This window comes from Chelonia mydas, chromosome 6 (assembly GCF_015237465.2).
Source record: "Chelonia mydas isolate rCheMyd1 chromosome 6, rCheMyd1.pri.v2, whole genome shotgun sequence".
Classification (NCBI taxonomy): Eukaryota; Metazoa; Chordata; order Testudines; family Cheloniidae; genus Chelonia; species Chelonia mydas.
In genome coordinates, this window is record NC_051246.2 from 91186469 (window position 1) to 91211754 (window position 25286).

At 47.3% G+C, this 25286-nt stretch overlaps 1 protein-coding gene across 5 annotated transcripts in view; it reads left to right on the forward strand.

Annotated features, from left to right (window-relative positions):
* The window catches only part of JDP2 (Jun dimerization protein 2), a 50576-nt gene that overhangs the window by 21185 nt on the left and 4105 nt on the right, over positions 1–25286 (forward strand). Inside the window, exons 2-3 of one of the 5 annotated variants that reach the window (XM_043549800.1) lie at positions 234–531; positions 14098–14321. In XM_043549800.1, coding sequence (XP_043405735.1) covers positions 492–531; positions 14098–14321 — 264 coding nt within the window. In that variant the 5' untranslated portion in view covers positions 234–491. Of the gene's footprint in view, positions 1–233; positions 532–2430; positions 2706–2978; positions 3290–7681; positions 13267–14097; positions 14322–25286 lie in introns of those variants that run through there. The other 4 variants (XM_007065214.4, XM_037900707.2, XM_037900708.2 and 1 more) reach the window with 4 other exon arrangements.

Below are 25286 nucleotides of genomic sequence, written 5' to 3' on the forward strand. Positions count from 1 at the left end.
GGATATCCTCTGACAAGAATCTGCTTTACTTCCTCTCTAAAGGAGAGACCTGCCTTCATCATAGATTACCCCTCTAGTGAGTGTCCTGAGCCTACTTATAAGGCTCAGGTGACTAATGGATTCATCATTCTCCACTAACTCCATCACCTCTGTCCAGAAGACAGACATTCAGTTACCCCACAGGTGTGAAACTTGTCTCTAATTGGGTTTCCCTCCCCTGTCTTCTCTAATAGGTGATGGGAGAAAACCTTATCACAGAGTCAGATTCTGCCATCAGTTTCAACAGGATGATTTGCAGAGACTGGAAGAATGAAGCCCATAATGAATACACGAGTTCCTGAGGATTGAATTGTGGTAAATGTCCCAGCCACTGTTGTCTCTCATGGAGCTCTAGATGAAGAAGAGGAGGATGGGAATGAAGATGCTTGTGAAGAAGAAGAAGTTTAGACTTTCTCTTCTGCTTCCCATTTATGGATGATGAAAAGAAGTGAATGATATGGAATCAAAAGGAAAAGAAGAATGAGGATGAAAGTAACTATCTAGCTATCTAATTAGTATTTATTACTGTAGTATCTGGTCTCTGGACATGGATTATTAGTTACAGTGAGCTCTGTCCATATGGGGCTACTAATTCTCCGTCCTACTCTTTGAGTTAGGTTGGAGCAAATATCCAGGTTTCAAATATCAGGAATTAGGTTCCTGAGCAAATATCAAGGTTTTCTTCTGCTCTGAGTATCTGGCAAATAATTTGGTGAAGAAGTGAGTTTAGCAGCACACTATGAGTGGGGCAAGAGTTGGACACATGTCAATCTTCTTTGGAAAGGAGTCTAGAGACTTGTACCTGCTGTTCAGAAGGCTCTGCCTCTGGTTCCCTCCCCAGACTCAGTGAGTTACGGTGTGCCAAAGGATTGCAGCTGCTATGACAGATTTAAGGAGTGTTGATTCTTGAGATAGCATAGACCTTCCTCAGCAGTTCTGAAAATGTGATCCATGGACCACATGCTGGAAGTCTAAGGAGAACTTGCATAGTGCTGGCTCCTTATTACAGTTTCCTGCTGTTAAAACACATTAAAGAGAACTAAACATACTTAATGTGACTTTTGCAAGAGAGCAATTGCTGTAGTTGTCCCAAAGCTGTTGTGTGATCAAGGACAGGAAATCATCTGTGTGATTGTGAATGAGAGGGGATGTGGGCTGGAGGATAGTTAATGTGGGAGTGTGTGCATGAGACAATCTTTCACCTGAGACAGTGTACCCACTTATGAAAAATTCTGAGAATCCTAATGTGTCTCAATAAAAGCTTTGAGATCAGTACCAGAAAGTGGAAGTGAATGCTCATCCAGTCCAGTTTGTAGAGCACTGGTGTAATATGATCTCTGCAGTTTGTCCTGCTTAGAGGACAGGTGTGATGTATTACCTGCACCTTCCTGATGATCTCTATCTTTAGTCTCAGGTGGGGGGGAATTACATACTGCAGTCTGAAGGGATGAACTCATTAACCACTGGAGCCAGGAGGTCCTCATCAGAGAAAAAGGTGCAGAGTATTCTTACCACTCTAAGGTGGAAAATGGTACTTTTGGCAAGTAGAATTGTTTGAGTATCTAGAATCAGTGACAAGTCCACCATGCTCCCGGAGGCTGGGCATTGTGGTCTTGAAAACCCTGTATGATCTGGCAAATGTGGGTGAGATAGGTGACAAATGTCTTAGGGAAAGAAGAAAGTGAGTCAAACCATTGCGTATAAATTGTCTGGAAGGCCTCCATCTTCTTTTCTGCCTGCTCCCGATATTGTGGTGTAAGAGGAGTAGGAGAAGTATAAGCATAGATATGTACATAGGGAGGATTTGAAGACAGCCTAGTCTCCCATTAGATCCAGATGATAGAAAAGGGGAGGTGACCTGCTGATGTCCCTTCCTGTCCTACATTTCTGTGATTCTATGATAACTGCAGTTGTATGGAGGTTGCCTTAAAAGTCCTGCTTTCTGTTTACCTCTCTGCACCCTTCTCAGAGTTCTGGGTGAAGGAGAGAAGGACACAAAACTGAGAGCACAAGAAGGTTGATGACCCTTTGTATGTGTTTGGCGAAGGAGCCAGCCCGGGCTGCACCTCCTAGATGTGCGTGACGGTGAAGATAGAGAGCAAGATGAAGCTCAGTGGGTGCCTAGATGTGTGTGAGGACTCATTGCAGCCTCCTTTCTCTGCTCATTGTCTGGCTCTCACACGTAGGTGCGATATAGTCTCCTCAGCAGTTCCATGTGTTTCTCAACTCTTCCCTCCCCCTCCTTCCCCGTTTTCAACCAGTAGGAATGAGAAGTGGGAGATCTGGAACAGCCACCCTCAAGGTCTCGCCTCCAAGTCCCGCCGCCCCCCAAAACGGAGCGCTGATGTGGTGGAGAGGCTGGAACACGATGCAACTCCTTCCTGCCCTGGCGGAGATGTGGATAATGCAGAAGAGGGGGTGAGGCAGACACTAAAGGCCAGGGAGCCTGGCAATTCCACCCTCTTCGCCTTCCGTTCTCCCAAAATGTGGGCGGAGAAGAGGGCGATGCACGGGGACAGCCGTGGGCGCGTGTCTCACGCTGTGTAGCTGACTCCCCAGACCCCCTCTGATCTACAGCGCGCGGCGGCGTGTATGCAGGATGCAGCCGGCTCCTCCATTCCCCCCAGCTGCCTCGCTGGGATGCACGGAGTGAGGAGGAGGAGGAGGTATGTGTCATGCCATGTAGCCACTGCCCCCCACCTCCCGGATGTAGGGAGCGGAGAAGAGGAGTTCATGTGTAGCTGATCCGCCCTTCCCGGGTGTGCAGGGCGAAGGAGGGCCGCAGGGGGGGTGCAGCACGCGCTCGCTCCCGGGGGCGCGGGGGGAAGGTCACTGTCTCTGTAGAGCTGCTCCCACCCCCGGCCTGCGCTCTCCTCTTCTCCACCCTCCCTGACGTCTGGAGCTGGCAGCCCGGCCGGTTCCGCATTCCCGACCCCTCCCCGCAGCCCAGGGGCCGCTATATAACCGGGGCTGATGCAACCCACCCAGCCGCCCGCCACAGCTTGTGGGAGGGACGCACCGGGGCAGCGACGGGGGGCGGCGGCGGCTGTGGTGGCGGTGGCTGCTGGCCAGGCGCCCCGGGGGCGGCAGCTGCTCCGGCTCCTCCCGGGACCAGACTCGGCAGGACGGGCCTGGGGACAGGGGCAGAGCACCGGAGCCAGGCGGCAGCGGAGGGGCTGAGCGTGCAGCCTGTCTCCGGCTCCTGCAGCCGGGCCCCGAGGGCACCTCGGCCGCCTTCTCCCTCTGCACGGTGGGTCTGGGTGGAGCGGGGAGAGGGGGGGAAAGCTCGGTGCTGGGGGGGGGGGGGGGGGCAGCTCGGTGCGGGGCCGGGAGCGGGATCTGGGGAGTTTTAGCACCGGGCAGAACAGGGATCGAGACGTGGGGGGTCGGGAAGCCCTGGGCTCCCTCCCGGGGGTAGCCGCTAGGACTGGCCCGGCCGGGACCCGGGAGAGGAACAGGCTAGCTGCAGAGCCCGGCCCGGAACCTGCACCGGCCGGGGTCATGGGGAAGCGTCGTGGGCTCTGGGCCTCCCCCCCGCCATCCTTAGAGAGGGGGGCCATGCTGCCTGTTGCCCCAGGGCTGCGCTGTGCTCTGGGGTCTGCCGTGCTGCCCCGGTCCCGCACGCGCACGAGGACGCTCAGGAGTCCATGGTCCGCGTCCCTCCCCGTGGCCAGAGCAGGGCGGCTGCGTGTCCCCCTATTGACCCCAGGGACCGCCTGCCCCCTGCCCGCCATGCCCCCGGAATGTGCGCTGGCCCTGGGAGCTGCTGAGCCGGGTCCGGCCTCTTCTCACCCCCCTGCTCCCGCCCACGAGCGCGCCCAGGGGGCTGCTGGCAGGGAGCGCAGACTTTCTCTTTTGGAAGGGAAGCTCAGCCTAGAGTTTAGGCAAAGCCTGGCCCCTATCCCTGTCCTGCGCTGGTTGGTGTGAAGAGACCCTGGAGTGCATAGGGCCTGGTGCCAGGTACCAACCGCTTTTATTTCTGTGAAGCCAGCGGTGTGTTCGGGGCTTTACAAGGCCTTGCCCTCAGCAGTTTGCAGTCCAGCTAGACAAGGGAAGGGAAACAACAAAAGGGAGGTGAAGCTTGGGTCACCCACGGGTGCTGGACCGATTTGTATATGGGGGTGCTGAGAGCCATTGAACCACACTTTAAACCCCGTATATAATGGAAACCACTTCAAGCCAGGGGCTGCAGCAACACCCGTAGTGCCAGCACCTATCACCTGGGGCTTTGGGTGCTAGGACTTTATGCATGTCTGGGTGTCCTCACTGCTTCTGGTAGGTTAAGGAGGATGGGCTGATAGGGTAGGGCTGATAAGATAGGGCTAAGGCTAACAGACCTTCTTAAAATGCAAAGACAGAAGCCTCCTGTAGGGCTAGCTCCAGAGCCTGTTGTCTACTGTGTCTACGAGCAAAATTTTCCTCTTAAGTGCACCTGGACATTCTGTTCTCCTTCTGTGCAAGGAACAGTCACTGATGTCCTGGCATCTAGATACTGCACAGATGGGCACATCAAAAGGCAAAAGGGTATGCCTACACTAGACCCATGACATTGCTGTAGCTTGGGCTCATGGGGCTACAAATTGCAGTGGAGATGTTCAGGCTTGGGCTGGAGCTCAGGCTCTGAAACCCTGCACCGGGGGTGGGTTTCAGGGCCCGGGCCACAGGCTGAACCTAAATAGCTCTATGCTGCAATTTTTAGGCCTGTAGCCAGAGTCAGTTGACCCAAGCTCTGAGACTCAGTTCTGTAGGGTTCTTTAATGCAGTGTAGACGTACCCAAATGAGACCTGCACACGCATGGAGAGCAGAGTGAAGGTTCACAGATGCAGTATTTTGCCCTAACTCTAGCCATCTGTTTTGGTTAATGCCTGGTTTTGATGGGTTCTGGTAATGCAACTCATTTCAGTTTGGTGCCACAGTGGGGAGTGGGTTTTAGCATCTCTGCAGATTTTTGTTTTCTAATTCACCTGTCCACACAGTGAATGTATGGGTTAAGAATAAGAGAATCTGAATTCCAGGAGGCCCACTTTAGTTTTGTTACAAGAAAAGTTTCAATGTGTTCTGCTACCCCATGAGTGTACTTCCTCCTACTTGCTCTCTATGCCCTGGAAAGGGAGGCAGCCCCTAGAGATTTCCTCTGCTCGCTCAGTCCCAAGTCCACTTTAGTAGCCAGGCATAGAATTGAATGGAAGTCACATTCTTTTGTGCTTTCTGCTCCAGAAGGCATTCTTCTATTTCAGTGGTAGCGAAATAGCTTTGAGAGCAAATTGGGGGAAAGGGAGAAATATTGAGACAGAGAAAGACAGACAGACACACACACATTATGTTTCCATTTTCCTTTAATGAAGGCCCTGTGGAGGTGTATTTGAAAACACAGGGTCTCCTATGCCTTCAAGGAGGGTGAGAACACTCTCTTGGCTGATTCCAGGGCCATATGCAGTGTTTGGTGGGCCAATGAAATGGGGCCTGGCTCATTCTTTTGCTTGTCTTGGCAGCCTGCTTCATGGCTTGTATTACCAGCTCTGGAACGCAACCACTGCCAAACTCTGTGTGTGTGTTTGTGCGCGCGCGCATGTGCACGATCACTGAGAGCACAGAAGAGACAAATGCTTCAGCAACTCAGACTTGGAATTTTTAGCATGTTTCTTGAAACTTGCATGAAAATTTCTATCTGGAGGCCTTTGCCAGAAGCCTGCCTCGGGAATTTGCTAGTTATTCTTACATGGGGATTTCTGGGAATGCCACTTGTTTGAGAGCAAATTCTTAGTCTAACTCCCACTAACTAAAAGAGAAATCCCCATTTATAGGGTGGGTAGGTGTGGTGCAGGGCCTGCAGTCCAAATCAGCCCTGTTCAGAGCAGCAATTGGCTGTCCCAGGTTTACTTGCAGTGTAATAGCCATGTCGGTCCCAGGATGTTAGACAAGGTGGGTGAGGTAATATCTTTTGAAAGTTGGTCCAATAAAATATATCACCTTACTCACCTTGTTTATTTGGCTATTTGGGGATTTAACAGAATCCCAAGAAATGAAGTGCAAACTGCTGTCTCTTTCTGTGGCTTGTCAGCCTTGTGCCCTTAAAGCCCCTATGGATGTATCTGCACCTTTCTCACAATCTAGTATTCCCCTTCTCACAGTGCTTTGAGGTCCTGTGTTATGGCGCCTGCTAAAGAGGAGTAAATAGGACCTCCCCATCCCTCAGTTTTGCTAACTAGCCAATGTCAGAATGGGCAGCTTTTGAGCACCGTACAATTGTTCCTCTCACCTCCTTACTCCCCCATACTCTGGGCTGAGTTCGCTGCTCCTGCTGCACTCCAGTGGCTGGATATCCAGAAGAGTTCAGTTTGGTGCTAAGCTCTTTTGAGATTCTGGCCATTAGTGTAACCATGGGAGGTGTGCAGTGTGTTGAGTACTTTTGGAAAATCTGGCCTCAGATCTGCTGTCCTGGAGAGTGAGACCTGCAGTGCACAGCACTGGCCACTGTGTTTGGCTACATGATTCCTCCTTTGGCACTAGAGCAGCTCGCAGAGGAAGAAGGGGGTGTGGAGTACTATCTATCACTGACTGGTCTAATGGATTTCCCAGTTGCCTTTAGTGTTCAGAATATTGATCCAAACATCGAAGGACAGTTAAGCTGTGGCCAGACAACCGAAGGGTATGAATGGGCTTGTCTGCTGAGCAGGGTTAGTATAAACTGACTAGTCCTGGTCATTATTTGGATGGGAGACTTTTAAGGAGCACCCCAGGGTTGCAGGAAGTGTTTTGAAGAATATGTACAGGGCATTCTCCCCTCTGAGTCAGTGCTGACCCTAGGTCCCCAGTGCAGTGCTAAATGGTGCTGTGCTGCTGGAAGTGCCAGCCTCTCTGATGAAATGTCTTTTTAAAAATAAACTCCAGTTCTGACCACTTGTGGTCGTTGAATGTTCCAGGGGATTTTTCACAAGAGTCAGGTTGTTAGCCTCAGTGTCCAGACCTAATTCCAGCTGAGATCATTACACTTTCCCTCCCTAAATTCCTGCAGCTGTTTCAGTTGCAAATAGGATCGTTCTTATCTTCATGTCCTAAACTACTTGTAGCTCTGCATTGTGGTGTTAAACATCTGTCCTGTTCCACTCCAGAGATGATGATGATTTGTATGTGGTAGAGCCTAGGAGCCCTAGTCACTGACCAGAACCCTGTAGTGCTAGACACTGTACAAAGACAAAACAGAAAGACAGCCCCTGCCCCAAAGAGCTCACAAGCTAACTAGATGGCTGCGTAACAATGGGGGAAGAGTGTGATCTTGATGTATAGCTTGTTTAGTAGTTTAAAGCTTGGGATGGAAGGTGCTAGAGAAATAGGAGGAACAAGAGCAGATTGTTTGTCTAATGGCAGTTAAGGTTTTACTTTCAGATTAGTACAAGTGATGGACATGGTAGGGAAAGATCCTTGGGGTGGGGGCAGGGAGGCAGGCAAAGAGGAGCCCTATGATATGATCTGTATCCAGAGCAAGGGATGCCACATGAAGGGGACTGATAACTACCAAGTTAGAAAGCAGTAGGGATGGTTACTCTGGGAGGGATTGTGCATTTGGAGGGCTCTAATGCAGCTGTCCTGAGCTGTAGTTGAGGGGTTTAGTGTTGGACTGGGCATGTCTGACAGGTGGAAGGCTGAGGGGTCACTCCCAGGGGATGGCTGCTCCAGTGGGCTCTGCTGATGGCTGAGCTTTACTTCTGTGGATTTGTAACAAATGTTCTCTTTTAAAAGGTCCTGTTTGCAGCAGCATTAGAGATAATATTCCCAAGTGCAGCTCAGGGGTACTGGAACAATTTGTATAGTGTGGGTGCTGAGAGCCATTGAACCAAACTGTAAACCCTGTTTATAATGGAAACCACTTCAAGTCAGAGGGTGCTGCAGCACCCCCCACACCTCTAGTTCCAGCACCTACTGCAGCCCAAGAGGCTGAGCTGGGCAGCATGGCCAAGTGGTGGCGCTTTCTGCTGAGGGGTGGAACTGGGAAATAGCACTCTCTCTGCTGGGGAGTCTGTCTCTGATAGGGAAGAGGGCAGCTGGGCTGTCTCTCTCATATGGTTTGAGGGCAGCCAGTGGATCTCTCTCACTCACACATCCGGGATGGGAGGTAGACAGCTAGGCTGTTTGGGCTTTTTATGAAGGCTTTACTAGAGCACAAATCCAACCAAAGGCAGAGCTGTCTCTCTGTGAGACTCTTGTGGTATTTCTGCCATCTGTGTGAAAATAAACAGAAGTTCAAGGGAGAGCCAGACCCTTCCCACACCGGAAACGGGCTCTGGCTTCTATCTCCTGGGGAGCATTCCCTGCCACAGTCATCAGGGCCTTGGGGGTCTATTCCTTGGGGCCAAAGGATTTTGGAACAAGGCATTGCAGGGATGGGTGTTTATAAAGTATGCTGCATATGACTATTCACATCATATCCTCTTGCAAAGGCATCTGGGTGGGTGTCTCTGGGAAGGGCATTGATGTTGCTTCTTAAGCCAGCGCAGATCCAGTGTCTGACTCAAGGAGTTGCTTTCCTGACTCCAGCTGGAAAGTCTATTGCGCTTATAGGTAACTCGTGCAATATTAGGCATACAGAGGCTGCCATATTGCAGCAGGGTCCTGGTTCAGCTAACCTGGCAATCTGTCTCTGACAGTGACTTATATAGCTCTTATACTATATCCTTGGTAGAGAGAAGGGGGTTATTTCCTGAGCTGTCCCAGCTGGTGACTACCCTGAGAGCCCAGAGCGCCTTTTCAGTTTTGTCTTAGCTGATCTCACTGCAGCTGATTTCTTTGATGCACTAAACATACTGGATCGACTGATTTAATACAGAGCACACAAAAGTTGAGTGGCTTCCATTAAAGTTAGCATTTGCCAGTACCTAGCACGCTGTTATCTGAGAGGATAGGATACAACTGCAGGTCTTGGAGACTGCTGTGGTCTGGTTACTGGCAAATAATTTAATAATGATCACTGTCTGTCCTTTTTACCAATTTAGACTTTAGCCCTTTCAATGGCATTCTTCTGAGCATTCATTACCCTGCAGTCTGGAAGAGATCTAAGAGTTAAAATTATTGCTTTTTAAAGTAATATGCCTTCTTGTGCTTGTCTTGCAGGAATGGGTAAATAATAGCGGGCCTTCTATAAACCATTTATTTGAAATATAGAATATACTGCATTCATGATGAATAAAGTGAGGAACAGTTGCATGGGAATATCAGATAACCGAAGGAAAACTCTATTGCGTGCTAAGGCACTCGGCATATTGAAAGCTTAGTTTTTGCTTAATTTCTACAAATTAATAACATTTAACATAGCAATTCCCTGCGGCCTGTCCTTGATGGGGTGGGAAGGCTTGTGTGCTCCTGTGACCCTAAAAGCTATGCCATTGGGAGTTTTCACTCCCTGGCAGGGTCACCCAAGCAGATTGGTCAAAGAGTAGGGACCAGATGAAAAGGAATCCACTGGTACTCCAGATTGGGGGTTGAGTGATAAGCCAACAATTTATCATTGTAAAAAAAGAAAGGGGGGGAGGAGTTGAGTTATGGAAACACAACAAAGTAGCCATTCAGACAAACAATGTGCCAAAATAATGGACTCTGTATCGGCAGAAATGATAAGGGAAGCCTTCAGGAACCCAAAGATTCTGACAGGTTCCTTACTGAAGGTAAAACAAATTAGAAAAGTAGGTTTCTGCAACATTTGAACAACATTCAACAACCAAAGTTGTTCAACAACAACCAAAGTAACGCAAACAACCAAACAGACAGACAAATATAATCTCAAAATCTGTGGTTTAAGCAATGGTCTGGAGCTGACAAAAAAAACACTTAAAAATTAAAATATAGCCCTTATATGTTCAGGGAGGCAAGATCGGTGCCACTCAGAGGGTACAACGTTAATTTTGACTTCCAAAGCAGAAAAATTGCTTATAGACAGGGTGCCCATTAGCAGCTGATTGCTCTGAGCAAGGCTTCAAACATGATACGTGAAAATGTCAGTTACTCAGTGTTACCAACAGACAACTATGATGACAAGATCAAAGATCAGTTCTCTAATTGCCTACAAACTCCAGTTGACAACATTCCCAAGCATGACATGTGCTTGTTAATGGGGACTTCAAGGCCAAGGTTGGAGATGACAGCAACAGAGTTGTGAGAGTGATGGGCAGACATGGGTTGCCAGAATCTAAACGGTGAAAGATTGGTAAAACCGTGCCTGGTAGCAGGGATCATAATTGGTGGAACACTGTTCCTCCACAAATATATCCACAAGGTAATATGGAATTCCCCAGCTGGAGTTACCAGGAACAAGATTGACTATCTGTGGATTGGAAGGAAATTTAGATCTACTCATTAGGATGTGTGAGCATACAGAGGAGCAAGTATCTGAAGTCACTACAATTTGTGTGGCAACACTGAAGATCTAATTTTTCTATACTTTCATCTGTCTCTTGCTCTTAATATATTTATAGAACCTCTTCTTACTGTCTTTTATGTCCCTTGCTAGGTATAACTCATTTTGTGCCCTAGCTTTTTTATTTTGTTCCTAGACAATATTTTTTAGTATTCATCCATAGCAATTTGTCCATGTTTCCACTTTTTGTAGAATTCCTTTTTGATATTCACATTAATGAGCTCCTCATGGAACCATTTTGACCTCTTACTACCTTTCTATCTTTCTTTTGCATCGGGATAGTTTGCTGTTGTGTCTTTAATATTGTCTCTTAAACTGCCCTGCACTCTCCTGAACTCCTTTTTCCCTTAGATTTTCTTCCCAGGAGAGGTTGCCTACTAGTTTTCTTTAGAAACCGTGTCTAGGAAATGTCTAACTTGTAGGTACATATAGAAATCCCCAAAAGGGTCGTGTGCCCTGGAAAAAGTCTCCAAAGGTCAACTGTCCTTTGGCAGCCCACATTTTTGAAATTAGTGTCTTTCTAACCTGGAGGGACAGTATTCAGGAAGTCATTGAGAATTTTGGGATGGTACCAGAGTACCTGACTGCACTTTTCAAAGTGGTGCCTAGGACAGGACATTGTCTGATCTCTTGAGGGAACAAAGTGTTGCAGCCGTAAATCAGGCTAGAAAGAATAAAAGGAGAGTGATACGCTGCTTCACTGGTCTGCTGTGTGTGGGGTATTGTTTTGAATTTCTGTACAATGTAGCCAGTTCCAAACGTGGAATTTAGAGCTGTCCAGTGATAAAATTTCCCAGTGTGGAGGTTACTATCTTATTTTGTTTTCTGTCTTTGGAGCCTCAACCAAGCCAGCTGATAATCTGTCTCTTCTCAGGCCATGTAAAATTACTACATATTTTCTCTCTAGTTCTCTCTCTCTTTTTTTTTTTTTATCAAGTAGGTAAGAGTACTGGAAAAACATCCATTTTTATCAAGTAGCATCAGCCCAACAAGACTATTCAATAGTTGAGATTCTGCATCTTTTATTTCTTCATTTTCTCCTTTCCAAACTAAAATGTCCTAGTCTCTGAGGTCATTTTGTATTGAACACTCCCTTCCCCAGTGCCTTACCTTTTTCTTTCTGCTCTCTGTTCCTGTGGAGTTGATGGCCAAAGCTGAGTGCTGGATTCCTGGTGAGGACACACCCTGATTTACAATAATGTCCTTATCAGGTTTCCCATACTACTTTCTGTTCCTAGACATTGTAGCTTTTGTTACTGTTGCTGTGTGGTGAGCAGATGCCCTTCTGTGAACTGCTCACTGTGACCTCTCTCATTAGAGGTTGCCACTAGTTCAGAGCCCATTAGAGAGCAGAAAGATTTAAAATTGTTCTTTCCAATGTGAGCTACGTTATCACCTGCCACCATGCTGCCCATTTCCCTAGTGGTGTTGGTATTGCACTCCGCCAACTGCCTAGGCTGGCTTCATATAATTAGCTTTAAAACTATTGCTAGGCTGTGCAGAATGGGACCCTCTAACTCTCCTTGTTTAGCTGGTCCTCCTTCCTCCCAGCTCTCTGGATAACAGGACAACTCAAAGTGCATTGCCCCACATTCTCCTGCACAGTATACATGGTTCTGGGTACACTCTCCCTTGCTGAGGCAGTGTGGGATGAAAGCCCAGACTTTCCCAGAGTACATTGATGGAAACCCAGGTAGGCAGAGTCATGAGTGCATGGACGAACTTGGTGACATGGTTGTGTTGTGAAAAAAGCTGCTGCATGGACACAACTGAACCATGTATGTTGTAACTGGGTCATTTGCGAGTGTCAGCCTTGTTACACCAACACAGATGTAGTTACGGTGAGGGCACTCAGCTGTTCTCTGTGCACTCAGTTGGTCTCACAGCCCCATTCACTCTTCCATGGGCTTCCTGCTTCTCATCTAATTAAATAACTTTTTATTCTTTTTCATAGCTTGGCTACTTCTTATTCTCCAGCTTGTAACTGACCTGCCAGAGTTTGCCCCAGGCTATTTGCCTCACTTGGCCTGGATTTCTTCCTTCCCCTCTCTTTTTGTATTTGTTTTTGGCCAAAATAAACTCTTGTACCTGTGGATTTTTCCTTCCCTTTTTCCTTCCTTTTATTTGTTCTGGAGGATGGATCCCATCTGTGATTCTAAGTTAATCTTATGCAGCCTCCATGCTGATTCTGTGGTCTCTAAGTTCCTATCATTTTCCTTTATCTTCACTCATGCAAAGTTCCCCTGCTTGAATTTCAGTTTCAGACCTGGCTGTAAGTCTGATCGTCTGGAGAGGATGTTGGAGCCAATGCACATTATGGTAATTGTTGATGGCTCCACCGTACTTCCTGCACCAACGCCTGAAAATTATTCAGAACTATGTTTAGAGTAGTCTCTGATCTTGTCAGATCCAGAACAAGATGTTTCAAGAAGCAGTCACTCATAGTATCAAGAAATTGTTTCTCTAGACCACATCCTGAGGGGACCATTGATCAGTTGACATCTAAGTAGCTGAAGTTGCCCCTTATCACTCTTGTAGTACTTTGTTGCCCCTGTCTGATTTCTCTCCCCCATCCTGATCTGCAGGTATGTCCTTCCTACTAGAGGTAATTTCTTTTGACCTAGGGATTTTATCCACATGGGCTCTGCCTGATGCTCCCCCTCTTGTAGGCATTCTCTCTCAAGGAGACTGTGGAATCCTGTGTGGGCAACGCTGTGGTGGCTCCCCAGCCTCTGTGACCAAACCTAACTTTCCTCTGTCATTCATAGTCAGGATCTGCAATATCCCACTGCGTCTTACTTGTGAGCTTCATGCACTGGTACGTATAGTTGTTCTTGTGCCTCCTTTCCTTCACTGCCTTCTTCCCCTGCAGCCTTTCCTGGGAGCAACGGTAGTTACCAACTGATACTGGTGTCTCCAGAGCTCTTTATTTGAAGCTCTTTCTTTTCTACTCTAGGCTCCCTGGAATATGCACGATTACTGTTCAGTCAGTGTGTTTAATCCATTAGATGCGGCCACAGAGCTGGGGAGTGGGAGGTCCCATGGCATAGCTGGGCCTGCTCCCCTACTTGATAGTGTCACCCTCTGCAGACATCTGTCAGATGTGGTCATGACTGAGCTCTTATGGGAGGACTCTCAAACATTGGGAGATTTTGTGTCCTTGCTGCTCTCCTGCTGGGACTTGTGTCTATCACCAATTACAATGTGCAAGGAGTGTTAAAGCTGGGGAATGGTTCCTCTTCCTCAAATAACTTTGCCTGTTGTAGAGAACAGGGGAGTACGATGGCCCCATTGGAGTTTGTGTGCTGGGAGGGTGGGATGAGATGCAGTACTTCTGCCACAGGCTCAAATTGCAGTGTCGGAGCAGAGGCCTGGGGGAATTGGCTCCTCATTGCTCTGAGACTGTACATGTCTCTTCACGCCCTCAGTGGCACCAGAAAGATATGGGTAGGGATCCCTCATAACAGATTAGGTGAGTGGCCCTGGCACATGGTATTCCAGAGGTTTGGGAGTGAGGGCAGAAAGGGAGAGAGCAGCTGCTTCACTTGGTTAATACCCTGTTGGGTTTTGGAGTAAGCTGTGCTTGCTCCCACTTGTGGGACTCTCTGGCTAAATCCCTATAATGGCCTGTGTCTCGCTCTCTCCCTAGAGCAAGAAGCTGCTTGCCCTGCTATGATGCCAGGGCAGATTCCGGATCCATCCCTGACAGCTGGCGCTCTGCCTGGGCTTGGCCCCTTGTCAGGACTCCCGGGCACCACCCTGACGGTGGAAGAGCTGAAGTACGCTGACATCCGCAACATTGGGGCTATGATCTCTCCACTGCATTTCTTGGAGGTGAAACTTGGGAAGAGGCCCCAGCCTGTGAAAAGTGAGGTGAGTTCTGGGGGAATTCCCCAAGCCCTGCCTCCCTCTGGGGGGCTGCTCTGAAGGCACTGTAGACTGATGTCTTCTCTATCCATGGATGTTAGCAGGACAAGCTTTCCCCTCTCATGCTACCTCCACCTCGCCTCTCCTCCCTACCCCCCGGACAATTCCATTTTGATAGGCTGTTCAGTCACTGGTCTATCTGCCAGGATGGCCCCAAAAGTTTTTAATGAGTTAAGCATGCTGAAAACTGGACTGAGACAACCCCCTTCACCTTCTGTCACTCTGGCCTGGGGTGGGTGCGAACCACTGACCCAGCAGTGAAAGGCTCCGTATCCCAGTCCAGCCCTCCAGATCTCATGATACTCTGGTTCAGAGGAGAGAGGCCTCGGTCACCCACCCACTTTGCAACTTGAGGAGCCAGTCAGGAACTGAAGCCATGTGGCCCTTTGTCCATCGAGCTGTTATGGAAATCTCTTCATCTGCTGAGAGAATGAGCCTTTGGTCACATGGGGGTTGGCACTAGGGCTCCTTGCTCCCTGGATGGCAAGAGCATAGAGTGGTGGTTAGAGAGAGGCGACACATAACTTTTCTCTACAGTGTGTCCCCCCCCGCCCCCTCCAGGCTTGTGGTTGGAGCTGCGCCTCTAGCTTGCTGACTAGGGAGGGGGCATGCTGCAACATAGAGCTATTGGGAAGAGAAGGCTATTTGAATAATACATATTCATAGATTCCAAGGGCAGAAGATACCACTGTGATTATCTTGTCAGACCTCCTGTAATACACAGGCCATAGAGCTTCCCAAAGTAATTACTAGAGCAGGCCTTTTAGAAAAACATCCAGTCTTGACTAAAAAATGGCCAGTGGAGAATCCACCATGACCCTTGGTAAGTTGTTCCAATGGTTAATTAGTCTGTTAAAAATTTACTCTTGATATCAAAATTTGTCTGGCTTCAGTTTCCAGTTAGTGGATAATGTTATACCTTTTCTCTACTAGACTGAAGAGCCCATTATTCGATATTTGTTCCTCGTGTAGATACTTATGGACTGTAACCAAGTCACCCCCTTAACCTTCTCTTTATTAAGCTAAATAGAGTAAGCATCTTGAGACCATCACTAAAAGGCATGTTTTCTAATTCTTTAATCATTCTCATGATGCTTCTCTGAACTCTCTCCAATTTATCAATGTCCTTCTTGAATTGTGAACAGCACAACTGGACACAATATTCCAGTTGCACCAGTGCCAAATACAGCAATAAAATAACCTCTCCTACTCCTACTCGATATTCCCCCTGTTTATACATCCAAGGATTGTATTCGCCATTTGGGCCACAGCATCACACTGAGAGCTGATATTCAGCTGAGTATCCACCATGACCCCCAAGTCTTTTTCAGAGTCATGGCTTCCCAGGATAGTCCCCCACTTAGTAAGTATGGCCTACGTTCTTTGTCCCTAGATGTATACGTTTCCATTTAGCTATATTAAAATGTATATTATTTGCTTGAGCCCAGCTTACCAAGCAATTCAGATAGCTCTGTATCAGTGACCTGTTCTATTCATTATTTACCACTCCTCCAATTTTTGTTTCATCTGCACACTTTATCAGTGACTATTTTATGTTTAACATTTTCATCAATGACCTGGAAGTAATTTAATGTAGGGCCAAAACCAAATCTCCGCGGTACCCTACCGGAAACACTCCCATTCTATGATAATTTAATTGCGTTTTACGATTACATTTTGAGACCTATCTGTTAGCGAGATGTTCATCCATGTAAGGTATGCTATATTAATTTTATGCCTCTCATTTTTAATTAAAATGTCATGTGGTACCAAGTGAAATGCCTTACATATGCTTAAAGGTAGTAGTATTGATGTAACATACTTATCAGCCAAACTTGTAAACTCATTTAAAAAAAATCAAGTTAGTTTGACAGGAACTATCTTCCATTAACCTATGTTGATTGGAATTAATTATGTTACTGTCCTTTAATTCTTTATTAATTGAGTCCTGTATCTGCCACTTTGTTTTGTCCAGAATTGATATCAGACTGATAGGCCTGTAATTACCTGGGTCATCTTGTTTATGCTTTTTAAATATTGGCATAACATTAGCTTTCTTCCAGTCTTCTGGAACATCCCCAGTGTTCCAAGACTTATTGATAGTTAACATTAATGGTCCAGAAAGTTCTTCATCCAGCTCTTTTTAAAACTCTTGGATGCAAGTTTAATTGAACCTACTGGTTTTAAAATATCTAACTTTAGTAGCAGCTGTTTAACAGCCTTCTGAGATAACACTTTTTCTACTCCACTGCTATCATATGATATGACTACATACTCTGTTTCTTTTTCAAATACAGAACAAAAATATTTATTGAGCACCGCTGCCTCTTCTGCATTATTATTAATGCTACCATTTCCATCTAGTAATGGACCAATACCATTGTTAGATTTCTTTTTGTTCCTAATGTACTTTAAAAACTCCTTCTTATTGCCCTTAACTCTGCTACCCATAGATGTCTCCTTGGGTCCCTTTGTTTCCCTTATCAATGTTCTATAATTCTTAGCTTCTGATTTACATTCATTACTATCAACTTCCCCTTTCCTCCATTTGTTATATATTATGCTTTTTTATACCTTGTACCGTGGTGTACAACGTTGAAATTACACTGTGAGCAGTTGAAGTCACTTGCACCAAGATTTCCATATATGGCTACTGATTGTGTTAACCTACTTGACATACCTTAGAGATGATTTTTTTTTTTCACAGGTTCTGAGCAATTGCAGCTCCCAGTGACTTCAAATTGGAGCTCCAAGTGCTCAGGGACTGTGAATATCAGGCCCAAGATACAACAAGCTGGGAAATCAGTGAAATCAGTGAAAGTGTTGGTCTCTTTCAGAAGCACCAAAAGATCAAATAACAACCCCCCTTGCCATGTTCAGTTGATACTGTATGGAAAGGTTCCAGGCTCACCCAAGGTTTGTGCATTTATTCAAAATTCCACAGGCTGCCAAGCCAGGGGTAGGAGGCGGGGGACAGAGGGAGCTTGGACCAACCACTTTCAAGCAGTGGTCCTGTACTAAATCAGTATGGGTGCTGCCAAAGCATCACTCCAGCTGCATGTTTGCAATGCCACTGAAATTTGATTCAGCTATACAGAGGGGCGGCTGGGCCAATTCTGAGTAAATAGGGTTGCGGTCCAGTGCACTGGGTTGCAACCGCATTGAAATTTGGTCGAGACGTCCCTTGGTCCAGACACAGAGGGCGGTCAGGCCAAATGATGTCAGAGCCTGGTGCACAGAGATTCTGTTGCTGTACATCAGACTGCAGGGGAATCTGCTGTGATATTTGTCTCCTGGCAGCACCAGCTCATGCACTATGTGGGTAAGAGGGGGAAACTCCCTGGCTGAGGGAGACCTGGGCTCCCTGTTGAAGGAGGGAGGATGAGCAAGAACAGAGCCCCTGTTTTGGGGCGGGAGGGGGGCGATAACCAGAATTTGCCCCCCTCTCAAGGAATATGTGAATTTGTACCACTGGTTTCAGGCACTCCTGCACTGTGATTGGCTGGTGAAAGTTCTGTGCTGCGTGGAGGTGTCAGTATGTAGGGAAGGAGGAGCAGCAACACTGTAGGGCAGGGAGCCTATGTCTTCAGGCCAGTGGGATTAAACATCTCCCCTATTATATCGCGTCAGGGTTCAGAACCCCTAACTTGTCACCTACAGATGTCTCTGAGATGGTTAGCAGGTGAAGCTCACTGGACATGGAATTCTCCCTGGAGTGGTGTTGGTGTTTGGGATGTGATCTCTAATCCCTCCAGCATGAGTATCACACAAGCAGTACTTAAGTATGCACAGCAAAGAGGCTTTTTCTCTTCTTTGCCCTCCCAAATATAGATTACTGTTCATGGCTGGACTCCTGATTTTTCAATTACTCTGAGGGCTTTTCCTGCTAAAGGATTCCAAATTAATTGTATACACTACATAGAAGGACCAATTCACTCACCATTGCAGCATTGTCCCCCTGTGCAGTGTAACACAGCAGCTGATTAACAGCTACACAGCAATATTGTGCGCCAGGCCAGGAAGTCAGGAAACTTGCAGATCTCCCTGAAATTGCAGGAGGCTTTTAGAGATGCAGGTTGCAGTTAGTTTGAAATTTGTCCAGTGTGCTATGGCTAACTCTTGAGAGGTGCCATGGATGTGTTCTGAAGACTTTATTTCCTCTATCAGCTGAGCAGCAGTGAGCTCCAGCATAAACCTAACACACGCACAAAATGTAACTTGTCCCATGGTTAGCTGCATCAAGCTGCAGCACTCCTTAGAGGCCGGGCAGACCACAATGAGTTGCCCTTGCCCCCCAGCACTCTATACATTCTGCCAGTGAAATTCAAGGTCCTGGCCCTTCTCTTTCATGCCTTGCCATCAGCTGTCCTGTCTCTCTGTGTGCCCTGATATATCAGCTGTATCTGACAGTCCCTAGGGGAGATCTCACCAGGTGATCTCAGTGGAGGACCCTGGCCTTGGAATCTGCTGTTGCTGGAGATAAGAGTAAGTCCTTGCCAGGGTCTCCTGGCTGGCAGGCACTGAACACAAATGATACCTGCTGTGGAAAGGAACTAGCTGCCCCTGGGCTTCTGCTCCCCTTTCCCCCAGCTGCTTCTAGTGCCATCGTCCAGTTGGAAAAGCAAGTCCATAGCTTTCCCCATCCCTGGTCATCTGGCTGTTCCTGCTACCGCTGGCTCCCTCCATGGCCTTAGGCACCTCTCTTAACCTCTTTGTGGCTCTGCTTTCTCATCTGTACAATGGGGGTCATGCTGTACTCCTCTCCCTGGGCCAGTGGGGTTCTGTGAGACTACTCCATTAATGTGACTCACTCAACAGCAGAGAGTCCTCTAGCCAGCTTTTGGATGCTCTTTGCATGTCTTGTTCACCGTGTCTGTGGTGGGAGGGGGCAGAGGAGATGCATTCCTCCCTGCTCTGCTCTAACATAGAGCAAGTACTGAAAGAGTTTCCTTAGAGCTGTAAGTCAGCAAACACCATGCAACAAACAAGGGGAAATCCAAATGGCACATGTCAGAACCCAGGTGCACTGCTGTAACATGTTCCTCAGCCGCACTAGTCCTAAAGGCAGCAAGCTGAGGATAGTAAATGAAGCTGTTCAAAGTGGAGGTTTTGCAGCTGCAGCCTGGCTAAGCCAAAACTGCATATCCCAGGAGTGGCCAAAGAGCAGCCTACGCACTTGTTACAATGCAGCCCACAGCTGCCTTCAGCTCTATGGGAGGTGCAGCTCAGACAGTACAGATATCTGCATGCCTGGCTGGAAGGGCAGGGTCTTCCCTGGCACTGCGATGAACAGACTACTTCCTAAACCTTACTCAAAGGAGCAGCCCTACCTGAGGTGTGTTGGTACTTCCTAGGAGTCTGGAAAGCTCAGCATGGAGGTGGGAAGGCACTTGGATTGGCTGCACGGGGGTGTTAGAAACAGTCACTGCTGGGCTCTGGAAATTTTCCCCTCCAAACCAGAGCAGGGATCTCCCTAGACCAAAGCCCTTCTCCTGAGGCCGCTGTCCGTGGGGAAATTCATGTTGGTCGTAGTCTGCACTGTGAGGAAGGCAACTCCAGCCTCTTCCTGAATTAGAGAGAATGGGAGGACCTTTAAATATGAAATAAAACCCTTCAGCCCCTCTCCCCACAGGGAATCTCTTCTCCTCTTCACCCCCCCCCCCCCCGCCCACTGTGTTTGGTTTAACCCTTGAGCTACTTTAAATTCTTTCCTGTATGATAACCCAGTGCCCCCTCTAGAGCCTCCTATGTATAGATTTCACTGAGCTTTAGAAACATGAATGAAGTCTCGACCCCTGGCCGAGGAGGACAGTGTAGGTGTCCCCATTTTATTAATGGGAAAACACGGGGCATCCTCCTGTGTCAAGCCGTGGCACAAGAAGTGGGCCTGCTTCAGTGTCCCCTTGGAATCCACCTGTGCAAAGGAATAGTGTGTCTGCAGCACACTGAAATCCTTTTAGTTATGTAAAATGCCACTGTCTGCAGATCCCTCATAATAAAAACAGCTCCTCTCAAACCCCTCAAGGGTTACTCACAGCACCTCTTCAGTCCCATTCCCACATCACTCACCATGACGTGAGTCATTAACTGCTCTGACCCAGCTCCTGTGGCCCCTGTTGGAGGCCTGGAGAGTGGGGGCCTCATACCTTAGCATTCCAAGACCCACATTTATCCCACAAGCCTTCTCCTGGAGTCCCAAGTCAGGCGACAGAACTGCTGGTGGCATTCCACATAGCTACCCCTGCACTGGGATCAACCTCTCCCTTGTTTTGGGCTCAGCTTCTCCTAACCAGGGTAGTTCTTCCTCCTTCTTCACAGAGGCCTCTGCAAGTGCTGTTCTCTAACTCAGCTGGGGTTCCCCAGCTCTGGCCAGTCCTCACAATCAACCTCTTGCTCTTGCCAGTGGCTCTCTGTACTAACTTTGCTTTGCTCTCCTCTCCTCTCCTGTTGCTGCTCTCTGGATCTCCTTTTCCTCTTCAGGAGTCCCACCTGCCCTTCTCAGTCAGTGCACTCAGACCTCTCTCCCTTCTAGGGCCCTGGTGCCACCTTTTAAGTCCAATTTGAGTCAGCTGACTAGACATAGGTGCACTTTTTCCCCTCTTAAAAGGGCTAGTGTCACCCTATAACAGGCAGAAAGAGGGAAAGTGACTTGCCTGGGGCCACAGTATCTGAAGAAATCACAACGAGACCCCAGGAGTCCCAATTCCCACTCTCTTACTGTCCCTGCTAAGCCACATGCCCAGAGCTTCTGTAACCTTTCTAGGAGACATGACCCTTCTCTGTACTATGTTATCTGAATTGTTAGGATACATGGGATAGTTTGACTGATCAGTGAGATGAGGACAGGGGAGGGATCATTCACTCCCTTTTCTGTGCCTGAACTGGCCAAAGCAGACCACAAAAATGTGTCAATCAGCTGAGAATCATGGACAGCAAGTGTTGTCCCACCAATGGTATTGCTCCCTATTGCAGCCACAACTAACCATCTGTTTTGCAGCAAACATGGGGGAATGTTTTTGCATGTTAAAAAGCAAGTGGGCTGAGATGAGTGGGGAGCTGAGAGCACATGTCTCCTCTTCTCTGTGCTCTTTCTTGCACTCAGCAGGCTGCTTTTAATAGCTCCTCTTGGCTCAAAGACTAACTCAGAGACAAATCAGTAGCTGGTGGAAGCTATGCTAATGAGAGTGGAATGGTGATTACACTGACCTCCAAAACGCTGCTTAATTTTTGCACAGATTTGTTAAGAGTTGCTTTTGCCCTTAACTCTGAAATTCTTACTCTTTCAAGAATCCAAAAGGAAGAATCTTTAGGCTACTGGAACTATTGGCAAAGTGAGAGGTCAAAAGCCTCTTTCCATTCACCACCTTGCAAATGTTAGAAACACAAGATTTTAACTGTGTATAGAAAGACTTGGCAACCTTAATTACATTAAAGTGTACTGTGAGATTTAAATCTATTTCTGGGCTGTTCTCCCCTGGCCTGACACCTTACACTGTCACTTGCACTTCTGCAAAGCGAGTGTAAAACATTTCTCAGTCTGATTTGATGCCCTCTTTGCACAGGGGTGAATGACATGCAGAACAGGGGAGAGTTGGCTCCTCTGTGGATATTTTAATGGAAAATCCTATTATTGAAACTGGCCTTGTTCAATATTTTTATTCCTAGACAAAATACTTCCCTAAACTGGAAGTAGGAATGTAAGTGTATTAGCTATTTTGGGGGTGGAGGACCTTGAAGAGAACTCTGTAACTGTCTCAAATGTTGGGAAGTCAATGTCTTGGTTACCCTTAAAACCCAAACATTAGAGATGCCCAATGAATGTCATCCAGTCACCTTAACTCTGACCCATCCCTGTGTCCATCCCGTCTCACTTGTGTGTCACGTGGAGACATTTTGGTTAAAGGGGTGTGGAGTTTATAAAGTTGGCAACTTGTACAGTTTCCCTAGGTAGGAGACCAGGAGCCTTGGAGCATGTGGGTTTGGTTTCATAGATATGTCTGTGGTACTCAGTTGGTTAACCCAACATTGCACTGCTGGTGGATAAAACTACCAAACGTTCCCTCTAGCTCATAAGAGGTTCCTAACCTTAGGCACAGTAGCTACATGTCACTGCTGAGCTTCATAGAACAACAACGTTTAAAACACCCTGTACTTGGCGGGAATTGTCCTTAGTGTGGTCCATTTTGACTTACAGATGTACAAATCTGTCTTGTCAATGGCTGCAGTTGGCCATAGAGAAGGCAGGAGTAGTTTGCTGAAGTGATGACAAGACGTGCCATTGCAGCATTTAAACAGAAGTGCGTGGTCAAGTCATGCAGTAAATGAGAGGCAGTTTAGTTCGATAACTTCTCAGAGTCCCTGATGTGATGGAGATGGGGAGTATATGTGGCTAAGGGCATGTCTACTCTGCAGTCATGGGGATGATTGCAGCACGTGTAGACATACCTGAGCTAGGTTTGATCTACCTAGCTCAGGTACCAACAGCAGTAAAGCCATGGCAGCATGGGCTTCAGCTTGGGCTGTACAAGCCTGCCAAGGAACGTGGGTACTTACTTGGGCAGCTAGTCCCTGGTGCAGCGGCTTCACTGCTATTGGTACCCAAGCTAGGTAGATTAAAGCATAGCTTGCGTATTTTTACATGTGCTGCATTCACCCCTCCAGCTGGAGTGTAGACGGATCGTAAGACTGGTTCCTGGTTTTCGTTGTTGTCATAAATATAAAGGGAAGGGTAAACCCCTTTAAAATCCCTCCTGGCCAGAGGAAAAATCCTCTTACCTGTAAAGGGTTAAGAAGCTAAAGGTAACCTCGGTGGCACCTGACCAAAATGACCAATGAGGAGACAAGATACTTTCAAAAGCTGGGAGGAGGGAGAAAAACAAAGGGTCTGTGTCTGTCTGTATGATGCTTTGGCCGGGGACAGAACAGGAATGGAGTCTTAGAACTTAGTAAGTAATCTAGCTAGGTATGTGTTAGGTTATGATTTCTTTAAATGGCTGAGAAAATAGCTGTGCTGAATAGAATGAATATTCCTGTCTGTGTGTCTTTTTTGTAACTTAAGGTTTTGCCTAGAGGGATTCTCTATGTTTTGAATCTAATTACCCTGTAAGGTATCTACCATCCTGATTTTACAGAGGTGATTCCTTTACTTCTATTAAAAGTCTTCTTGTAAGAAAACTGAATGCTTTTTCATTGTTCTAAGATCCAAGGGTTTGGGTCTGTGGTCACCTATGCAAATTGGTGAGGATTTTTATCAAACCTTCCCCAGGAAGTGGGGTGCAAGGGTTGGGAGGATTTTGGGGGGAAAGACGTGTCCAAACTATGTTTCCCAGTAAACCCAGTTAGAGTTTGGTGGTGGCAGTAGAAATCCAAGGGTAAAATAATTTTGTACCTTGGGGAAGTTTTAACCTAAGCTGGTAAAAGTAAGCTTAGGAGGTTTTCATGCAGGTCCCCACATCTGTACCCTAGAGTTCAGAGTGGGGAAGGAACCTTGACAGTTGTGCTGCAGGCATTGACACAGAGGCAGAGTTAAGGCTGTTTGGGTGACTTTCTCTTGCAGTTCCAGATTCCCTGATATATATATTTTTAAGTGTAACCTGAATGTTGAATTTCCAGGCGTTATAACTCTTGTATCTTTTGAGAAAATTACAATGTTTGCTTAAGGGTAAAAGGCCCACTTCCTCCAAAGGTATTTAGGCACCTGCTTCCATTGATTTCAATGGGAGGTAGGCAGCTAAATACCTTTGAGGATTTGGGTCAGCATCCTTAAGTAATAGATGAATATTTATGAACTGAACTGTACCATAACAAAGGGCTTAGGGTGGGTTTTTTGATGGGTTACTGCCCTAGGTTTTTGAAGTAATGCCCCTGATACTTTGATAGTGGCTTTCTGACTGTGTGATGTAGGGTTAACACAGCAAATTTGAGTCCATTAGCATAGAACAATGGAGTCATGAAGTAAAATGCAGAAACCTCTGTCTTTGCTCAATGCTACAATGGTATCTAGGTATCTTGCTGCACCCTCCCTGTACACCATACTCTGCACTAGGGCCTTTCATTACTCACTACAGTTCAAGGAAACAGGCCTGAGGACTCTGAGCCCAGAATGCTGAACATGTTGCATGAGCAGGAAATGAATGGAACCAATCAGGGAATGGCTCGTTCAGGTCTTCATGGCTCTTGGGCCTGGCTAGTTTGATGCTCCTGGAATGACACCACTCCCTTCAGCTGCCCCCAGCCCTTACCAGCTGTCAGTGTAGACTTCACACATCTACAGCTGTAGACTGAACTGTCTCTTGCACTGAGATCCCTGCTTAGAAGCAGTCTGATCTGATCAAGCCACCCATGTGCTTTGAATAGCCATTAAAGAAAATACTTTCCTTGCAATCCTGTATCTGCCTGTTACAGTATCAGCCCAGGGTTAGTCAACCTAATATAGGGAAGAGAGTAGAAGTCTCTCCTATTGCCCCCCCAACACACACACACACACACACACACACACACACAGGGCCACAACATTGCACCAGGGCTGCACTGGACTAATGCACAGAGCTCAGCTCTGCAGTATGGCTGGCTTAGTGTAGCAGGGGAACTTTGTAGCATGAGGAGAGGCCCCTCTCTGTGGGGCTGTTCTTGCTTTCAGCCCTGGGAGGGTCAGTGTTGCTCCTGACACATGAGACCACTATGAGTATCTTTACAGGCTCTCTGCTTATACTCCCACACATCTGTGTTGGGGCAGGGGAATCTCGGCTGTTGCACAAGACCCTTCACAGCGGTTTCTTACATGGATTACACAGTTCTCTGGTGAAATTAGTTTGCCTCATTCTAGAGTCCACATTACAGAAACGGAGTAATTGGTCACAAATGGAAGTGATCAGCAGTCTCTGCTCCAAAGAGCCCAGAACAAGACTAGCA